General features: G+C 46.1%; 1 protein-coding gene across 1 annotated transcript in view; it reads left to right on the top strand.

The window, feature by feature from the left end:
- The window catches only part of LOC137564443 (carbohydrate sulfotransferase 1-like), a 146,983-nt gene extending 137,477 nt beyond the window's left edge, over nucleotides 1-9,506 (top strand). The window contains exon 3 of the mRNA XM_068278326.1: nucleotides 6,347-9,506. Coding sequence (XP_068134427.1) covers nucleotides 6,347-7,413 — 1,067 coding nt within the window. The 3' untranslated portion in view covers nucleotides 7,414-9,506. The remainder of the gene's footprint in view (nucleotides 1-6,346) is intronic.
- Nucleotides 9,507-9,845: the final 339 nt, after the last annotated feature.

Genomic DNA, 9,845 nt, shown 5'->3' with positions numbered 1-9,845 from the left:
ATTTTTTATTTTTTAAGTCATGCAGCGAGCCCAGGGCTCGCTACATGATAGCCGCAGCGCATCGGCATCCCCCCACCCACTCCGATCGCCTTCGGCGATCAGAGTAAGCAGGAAATCCCGTTCAGAACGGGATTTCCTGCTGGGCTTCCCCGGTCGCCATGGCGACGGGGCGGGATGACGTCACCGACGTCTTGGACGTCGTGACGTCAGAGGGAGTCCCGATCCACCCCACAGCGCTGCCTGGCACTGATTGGCCAGGCTGCGCAAGGGGTCTGGGAGGGTGGGGCTGCACAGCACGGCGAGCGGCGGCGGATCGGCGGCGAGCGGAAGTTACACGCAGCTAGCAAAGTGCTAGCTGCATGTAACAAAAAAAAATTATGCAAATCGGCCCACCAGGGCCTGAGAAATCCTCCTGCGCGATATACCCCGAGCTCAGCTCGGGATTATCGCTCAGGAGGTTAATGGGAAAATGTAAACTGCAGCCATTCTTAGACTGTTAATCGCAGGGTTCTCAAACCTGGCACACTTGGTCATTGGGTGAATGAGATTCATATTCAGGAAAGTGGGTGGAGCCTACAACAGCTAAGTAAAATTCACCTATTGTATTTTCAAGGGTAATATTGAAACTGCTGTCATTCTTACACTGTTTATGGCAGAGGCTTCAGACTTGCTACAGTTGGTCATTGGGTGACTGGGGTCCAAATTCACTAAAGGGGCAGGGCCACAAACAGCCAATCAGATTTCCCTGCTGGATAAACTGCTTCCATTCACACATTTTTGATGCCAGGAACCTGACAGCTCACAAACTTGGTCATTGAGTGACTGTGTGCCCAGGTTACAAAAAGTGGGCGGAGCCAAAAACAAATTTCACTGGAAAATATAAACTGCAGCCATTCTTACACCATTAATGGCAGGGTTCTCAAACTTTGCACAGTTGGTCATTGGGTGACTGAGATTAATATTCATGAAAATGGGTGGAGCCTACAACAGCCAATCAAAATTCACCTGTTGATTTTCAAGGGGAATATTTAAATTGCTGCCATTACACTGTTAATAGCAGATGCCCCAAACCTGGCACAGTTGGCCATTGGGTCACTGGGGTTCAAATTCAGAAAAAGGGGCGGAGCCAAAAACAGCCAATCAGATTTGTTTTTATTGAAGCCAAGGACCTGAAAGCTCACAAACTTGGTCATTGTCTAGGTTACAAAAAGTGGGCAGAGCCAAATACAAATTTCACTGGGAAAATATAAACTGCAGGCCTTCTTACAATGTTAATGGCAGGGTTCTCAAACTTTGCACAGATGGTCACTGGGTGACTGGGATTAATAATCAGGGAAGTGGGTGGGGCCTATAATGGACAATCAAAATTCACCTATTGATTTTCAAGGGGAATATTTAAATTGCTGCCAATGTTAATAGAAGATGCCTCGAACCTGCTACAGTTACTCAATGAGTGCCTATAGTTCAAATGCTGGAGAGGGGCGGAGTCGCAAACAGCTAATCTAATTTTTTAATTTCTATGGGAATATACAAATTATTGATGCCAAAGCTCACAAACTTGGTCATTCAGGGTTTGTGTGTTAGGGTTAGAAAAAGTGGGCGGGGCCAACACCAGCCAAATACATTCCTGGGCAACGCCGGGTCATCAGCTAGTATATATATATGAAAATAAAAATATGAGACTATTTTCTTTGCTATTAATGGTCTATTAATTATCCGTATTACACATACAATTCATTATATCATGAGGTTTCTTTCGCTTAAAGGGACACTGTAGGGGGGTCGGGGGAAAATGAGTTGAACTTACCCGGAGTTTCTAATGGTCCCCCGCAGACATCCGGTGCCCGCGCAGCCGCTCACCGATGCTCCGGCCCCGCCTCCGGTTCACTTCTGGAATTTCAGACTTTAAAGTCTGAAAACCACTCCGCCTGCGTTGCTTTGTCCTCGATCCTGCTGACATCAGCGGGATTGTCACCAGGAGTGTACTGTGCAGGCCCAGTACGGTCTGTGTCTGCGCAGTACGCTCCTGGTGACATCAGCGGGAGCGAGGACACGGCAACGCAGGCGGAGTGGTTTTCTGACTTTAAAGTCGGAAATTACAAAAGTGAACCGGAGGCGGGGCCGGAGCATTGGGGAGTGGCTGCGCCAACACAGGATGTCTGCGGGGGACCATTAGAAGCCCCGGGTAAGTTCAACTAATTTTTCCCCCGACACCCCTACAGTATCCCTTTAAGTGTCACTTTAAATTACATACCCAAGACAAGATTGTATCTGTCAAAAAAAAGAAAAGAAAAGAAAAGCAGAAAATGAACAGATGAACTATTTATTTACTATCTTTAAAAAAAGTAATCAACAATTAAAGATGAACTGTAACCAAGGACTGAACTTCACCCCAATCAGTAGCTGATACCCCTTTCCCAGGAGAAATCTTTACAGTACCCCTATGTCTAGCGACTTGGCAGCAGATCAACCATCCAATTCCGATAATTATAATCGAATCGGATGAAAATCGGTGCTGCCAAGTGCATGTCCGATTGATGATGCGAGCAATTTCGGGTCGAGCATGTCGATCAGAGTTCGTCTGTTGCGGTCGGTCGGATACGCTGTGCTAACAGTGAGCGAAATCAGGACGAGCTCTGAATGCAATGAAACCCCCGATGCTGCCCCCCTAATGTGCCCATCTCCAGTGCCCAGTGCATTATATTACCTGTCCATGTCCGCCGCTGGCTCTGGGCTCCGTCCTCCATCCATTCACACGCCTCACATGGTGGCCAACGTACTCGTGGGCGAGTGTATGCCGTCACACGTGACCACGTTACTCTGGCAACCATGTGGGACTCGTGTATGCACTGGGGGGGGGGGGGTGGAGGGGGAAGCGGCGAATGCGACAGATCTCTCTCCAATCAGATTTGATCAGAAAGAGATTTATCTTTTGGTTGATCTGCCCATACATTGTCTAATGTATGGACACCCTTACCTTTTTTCAGTAGATCATCAGGGGGTCCGTTTGGCTGATATTGTGTTGGGACCCCTCCCATAGCGTGATGTCATGACCGTGGTCCTGACAGTTTCCTGTCTGTGAACCTGGTTGCATTGTGGGAAATAATGGCTGTTTCCAACTGCCAAGCAAGCTGTATCTCCCCCTGTGCATAGAACAATCAGTAATAAACATTCCGCACAGATCACCTGACAGAACTAAAGACGTCACCACCATATTTCAGAATGTAAATCAAGATTTTTACAATGGGCCAACACTGAGGGTAGGAACACACTAGGCAGAATCGCATAAGCATTTTCCATAGCACATAGTGGAAGACGCAAGTGTGAAACTATCTAGTGTGTTCCTGCCCTCACCTAAAGGGGCACCACAGCGAAAAACTGTAAAATTTAAAATATGTGCAAACATATACAAATAAAAAGTACATTTTTTCCAGAGTAAAAAGAGCCATAAATTACTTTTCTCCTATAATACTGTCACTTACAGTAGGTAGTAGAAATCTGACAGAAGTGACAGGTTTTGGACTAGTCCATCTCTTCATAGGGGATTCTCAGCAAGGCTTTTATTCTTTATGAAGATATTCCCTAAAAAGGAATTATACAAAGATGCTGGCCAGCTTCCCTGCTCGCTACACAGTTTTTTGGCAGCTGGACAGAGCAACTGCCATTCACTAAGTGCTTTTGAAAATAAATAAATCCCTGAGAATCCCCTGTGAAGAGATGGACTAGTCCAAAACCTGTCACTTCTGTCAGATTTCTACTACCTACTGTAAGTGACTGCAACATAGGAGAAAAGTAATTTATTTTACTCTGGAAAAATGTACTTCTTATTTGTATATGTTTGCACATATTTTAAATTTTACAGTATTTCGCTGCAGTGCCCCTTTAATAATTTATAAATGAATATTGTAAGAAATAAGCAATTTTATTAATTGTTATTTTCACTACAGTTCCCCTTTAAAGATGGCCGATGTATGAGGATGCTTGTACATTTTGAAAGACTGACCTGGCAGATCAAATTTCCTGTTTCCAAATTGCATTGATTACTACGTAAATAATGTAAATGATAAAGGGAAATATTCAAGCAAACTTGAAGCAAAAATAAACTTATGTGATAATGTATGTGTGGTACAGCTCAGAATTAATAGAACATTAGTAGCAAAGAAAGGAGTCTCATATTGTTTTCCAGTATAGGAAGAGTTAAAGGGGAGCTGTCAGCCATACCATCTTAGGAAAAAACAAACAAATATATAAGTAGATAAATACTTGCTCTACTTACATAACACATGTATTGTACTGTCCACGTTATGATTCCTGTAAATTTTATAAAAGAAAAGTAGAGAATCCCATTCTAGACAGTTTCCATATTTACTGTGGCTATTTTGAAGCCAGTTGTGATGTAATATCCGCCCTTATTCTCTTCTGCTTGATTTGCCCGCCCTTCACCATAGAAAGTGCATTGTCTCAGCAGGAGAAATACTGGCCAATCAGAGAGGAACAGAGGTGTGGGAGGGGAAAACAGGAGGGAAAGAGGCTTCAGCCAATCAGGCTGCATTAGTTAAGTCTGAGGGGAAGTAGAGAAGCAAAAAAAAAAGCACAACCCAGCATTCCCTGCAACTTCTCTTTTGTGTACCAAATTTTCTGTGTACCAAATAAGAGTCATGTAAACTGGGGAATGATCATTTATCAACAAGAAAAGTAATTGTGATTTTAACTTTTGGATTGCCTGATTAGCATCCTTATTACTTGTTTACCAGATAAAAATAAAGAATTGATTTTTGATTTTATGCCCAACAGTTACACTTTAAGAAACTTCAGTTGTTATCTATGCAAAAGAGCTGCTCTGAGCTCTTCGACCTACTGGGTGGAATACAGTCCGGTTTCCTGAAGCACTTAAACAGGCATGAAACAGTGAGAGACAGCTTGAGATAAGGTTTTACTGCAGCAAAGTTCAAAGGGTCATTTTTTCAGCTTTGTTTTATAGCTTAAAATACAGAGTGTGGTTTTAAAACTGTAAATGTGACAAAATGACACTTTTCTTTGCTACTAATGTTGTATTCCTTATCCGTACTACACATACAACAGGCTGGATGGTGTAATGGATAAGCGCTCTGCCTCTGACACAGGAGACCAGGGTTTGAATCTCAGCCCTGCCTGTTCAGTAATCCAGCACCTATTCAGCAGGAGACCTTTGGCAAGTCTCCCTAACACTGCTACTGCCTTAAGAGCGCGTCCTAGTGGCTGCAGCTCTGGCGCTTTGAGTCTGCCAGGAGAAAAGCGCGATTTTTCAATCCAGGTTTGCTTTAAAGTGGTGATGTGGGGGGATGTTTGAAAATAACACTTACCTGAGGCTTCTACCGACCTACTGCAGCTGTCACGTCCCGCGCCGTCCTCCTACGATCCTCGGTTCCCAGTCTGATATCCATCTAACAAGACTAATAGTGCGCATTATCGAGAGCTTACTGCGCATGCGCAGTAAGAAGTTTTCTTGTACTGCACCTGTGCAGTAAGCTCCCGGTGACGCGTGTGAGAGCGAGCACACGCACAGCCATGGGTGCGCAGCCGCGGTCTTATTAGAATCGTAATTAGACCGGGACCAGCGACGGGGGAAGGAGGCTCGTTGGAGGACGGCGCGGGACATTACAACTGCAGGGGGCCTGTAGAAGCCCCAGGTAAGTGTCCGTTTTTATTTTCAAACACCCCCCCCCCCCCCCCCCCCCCACACACACACACACACACACACACACACACACACACACACACACACACACACACACACACACACACACACACACACACACACACACACACACACACACACACACACACACACACACACACCTCCTTTAATGATACATTTTACCGGGCAACCCACTTTTCTGCTTGGGAAACAGGTTGCCGCCAGTTATCGGAACATCGGTTCCTATGGCATTGCCCAAATTGTCCATTTACCGCAGGCGCCCAAATTTCCTGTTTCCGTCGGTGTTCTCTTTTCTTGCTGTGCCCTAGTTTGCATTTGTTGGGCTTTAATTCACTAAACCGTGATAACTGATCTCACGGTCGCGCTAGCGCTTTGTGCACGTTATAATGCGTGTAACGTTTTTTCACGTGCAATCGCGAATTTTCGCACAAACGTTTTTGTGGGAAAATTTGCGATTGCGCATGAAAAAACGTTACGCGCGCAAAAACGCTAGCACGACCGTGATATCAGTTATCACGGATTAGTGAATCAATTTTATTGTATAACGTAACCCTTTTTTTACTGTACAGTGCTGTATGCTAGAATGACACTATATAACAGATAATAATATACTATTTTTTATGATGTTTATTTCCTTTTGCTTTCCAGGATCATTGTGTGAAGATGTCAACCCACAGAGCAGGACACAAATACTAGTATTCGCCGCCTCCAGAAGTGGTTCCTCGTTTCTTGGCCAACTCTTCAACCAAAACTCTGATGTTGTCTACCTGTTTGAGCCTCTTTACCACGTCCAACACATGTTTTCCAAAGCTAAATCCACCATAGACAGGAGGTCCCTTCTTGGGGCCTATCGGGACTTGCTACGGAACCTCTTCGAATGTGATTTTTACCTCCTGGAAAACTATATGAATCCAACCCCTAAAGACCACGTGGTGCCGTTTATCTTCCGGCGCGGGGCGAGCAACGCTTTGTGCTCACCGCCTGTGTGTGAACACTTAGAGAGAGTCGAGGAGAGTTTATGCAGTAAGAAGTGCAAACGGGTAAACCTGACTTTGGCTTCCATCACTTGCCGTACTCATAAACATATGGCCATAAAGACAATCCGGATTCCGGAGATCAAATATCTGAGGACGCTGTTGGAAGACCCTCGGCTAAACCTAAAGATAATTCACTTGGTCAGAGACCCCAGAGCTGTTCTTTTCTCAAGGATATATACATTTGTAGACCAATATAGGGCTTACCAAATCTGGAACTCTTCTGGTAGGAAACCACATAACTTAGATTTGAGTTTCATCCAAAATATTTGTACGGATTACAGTAACTCAGTAGAGACAGCCTTTAGTAAACCCTCTTGGCTACGGGGGAAGTACATGCTTGTCCGATATGAGGACCTTGCCAGGGATCCGGTGAGGAAAGCCAACGAGATATACAACTTTGTAGGCCTTGAGTGGAAAGAAAACCTCACGGCGTGGATTGAGGAGAATACAAACGCCGTAGTTCCCTCCAATGTAAACAAATACACAACAAACAGGAACTCCTCAAAGACCACCGACAACTGGAGGCTACGTCTAAATTTCAATATCGTCAAGTCCGTGCAGGAACTATGCCGTACCACCTTGTCCCAGCTTGGGTATCAGGTGGTGGACTCCATTCCACAACTCAGAAACCTCTCTCAGAGCCTCATTGAGCCAAGGGTATTTCTACCATTTCTTTAAAGGAAACCTGTGGGGTATAAAAATGTTTAATTTGGGTACTTACCTTTGGAGAAGGAAGCCTCTGGAATCTTCAGAAGCTCTCCCCATCCTCCTCCACTAGTCTGTTCCGGCGCTGTTCCCGCATTTATATGTAGATGTCTCCCACGTGATCAGTAGCACGGACCAGCTTGGTGGAAAAAGTCAAGCATGATTGAGTCCATGCAACAGCGCATGCACGAACCCGCCTGCAAAGTAGCACGGACGCGACCAGGTTTGGCTTTTCCCTCCGAAACCTGAGCAGATCTGTGCTACTGCCACGCTTCAGGCTTTCTCATTGCTGCAACGGGCTACTCAGAGACTTAGGCCCGGTTCACACTGGATTTTAAAGCCAAATGGATACAGTAATGCGGATCCTGTTTCCGCTTCACCGGATCAGAAAAGCTTCCTTCAAACTGGCTAAAGGATCCATGAAAACGGATCTGATCACCAGTTGATCACACCCGTTTTCACTTCGATCCGTGCACCTGAGTGGGCGGGTGAGGGAGGGTTAACTTACCAGGCTTCTGTCTTCCTCCTTGCATCTTATGTCACGTCACATGACTACCACACTTCCTCTTTTAACCCAGAAAGAGGAAGTTTGGTAGTCACATGATGCGACGTGGGCAGGGCCGGCGCTACCATTAAGGCAAAGGAGGCAGCTGCCCCAGGGCCCCAGAGCTTGTAGGGGCCCCCAGTGGCTACACGAGTAAAAAAAAAATTTTCAAATCGGCCTTATAGTTTTTGAGAAAATCGATTTTAAAGTTTCAAAGGAAAAAAAAACACATTTAAAAACCTGCCGACTTTAATGGTTAATAGCAAATCCACCTTACATGCTAGAAACCCTAAATTTGCAGGATATGTTAAGGAGATCATTAGGAATAAGAGGAAAAAACAATTTTTCAAAAAGACCTTATAGTTTTTGAGAAAATCGATTTTAAAGTTTAGAAGGAAAAAAGTATAGTTTTGAATGCGGTAAATGTAACTTTTAGTAGCAAGCCTAACGGTAGTGTAATTTTATATGCATCAAACGAAAGCACAATACATTTCCTGACGGGGTTTCCAGGGGGGTCTATACGCAGCCGCAGCGCTTTGGCCACGGATCGCTATACAGCCGCAATATGGCTGTATGAAGATCCCTGGCATTTTTTCCTATTTTCCCAAAAAATGTTTATGTTTAGAGTGTGGGAATTTTTTTTAAAAAAAATTATGTGGGGTCCCCCCCTCCTGAAACTTTTTAACCCCTTGTCCCCCATGCAGGCTGGGATAGCCAGAATGTGGAGCTCCGACCGATTGGGGCTTCACACCCTGACTATGCCAGCTGCAAAAAAGGTCCCCTAATGCCGATTTTTGTTCCGGGGTATATGTTGGGGGGGCCCCCCAGGTTTATTTTGCCCTGGGGCCCCATTGTTGCTTAAACCGGCCCTGGACGTGGGAGGTAATAGGGGAAGAAAGGTAAGAAACCCTCCCTCACCTGCCCGCTCGCTCAGGTACACAATCCCCCCCAGACTCCCACTCCCAGTGGAGCGTCCCCACAGACCCCCACCCCCAGTGGATTAACCCTCCGAATGGTCCGTTTTTTCACTAGTATGTTGATACATTCCGTTCTCTCATCGCCCCCAGTACAGGGCTTCATCTTCCGTTTTCGGTCCGCTGGGCTTAGCGGTCTGGAAAATTTGGTACTGCAGCAAACTTGCGGTCCGTTCAGTGGAACGTACGCAGCGGATCCGTACGAACGGCCGCATGTGAACAGTGCCAAGGTTATCATTGGATCCATTTGCATCTGTTCTGTTTGTACATAATCCATTCCGCTTTTTAACGCTAATGTGAACCGGGCCTTTCCCCTCCCGAGGACAGGTAAGTATCTAATTGTGTGCAATGCCAACCCCACCAGTTTGCTTTAAAGAGGATCTGTAATGTAAAAAAATCCCGCTGGGGGATACTTACCACAGGAGGAGGAAGCCTCTGGATCCTAACAAGGCTTCCCCCGTCCTCCGGTGGCCCGGCAATCCAGCGCTGCGACCCCCGAACAGCGGCGAGGTAAATATTTACCTACTGCGATCCTGCACAGACGCACTAGCGGCTCTTCGTTCGGGGAAGGCGGAAATAGCCGAACCCGATCGTATCCGCTCTACTGGGCAGGCGCAAGTTATTTGCGCCTGCGCAGTAGAGTGGATACGATCAGACTTGGCTATTTCCACCGTACTCGAATGAACAGCCGCTAGTGTTCCTGCACAGGATCCTGGAGAGGTAAATAAATCCTCACTTGTCAAGCTTGTCAGGGTGGTTTCGGGGGAGCCAGCGCTGGATTACTGCAGGCTTCAGCGGTCGGGAAGCCCAGGGGGGCCGTGACGAGGCAGAGGCAAGAGAGGCTCAGCCTCAGGGCGCAGTGTAGGAGGGGGCGCAGGGCCGGGCGG

The sequence above is a fragment of the Hyperolius riggenbachi genome, chromosome 3, assembly GCF_040937935.1.
Source record: "Hyperolius riggenbachi isolate aHypRig1 chromosome 3, aHypRig1.pri, whole genome shotgun sequence".
In the NCBI taxonomy this organism is placed as follows: domain Eukaryota; kingdom Metazoa; phylum Chordata; class Amphibia; order Anura; family Hyperoliidae; genus Hyperolius; species Hyperolius riggenbachi.
Note: the sequence above shows the minus strand (reverse complement) of the source record. Positions and strands in the feature narration are given on the sequence as shown.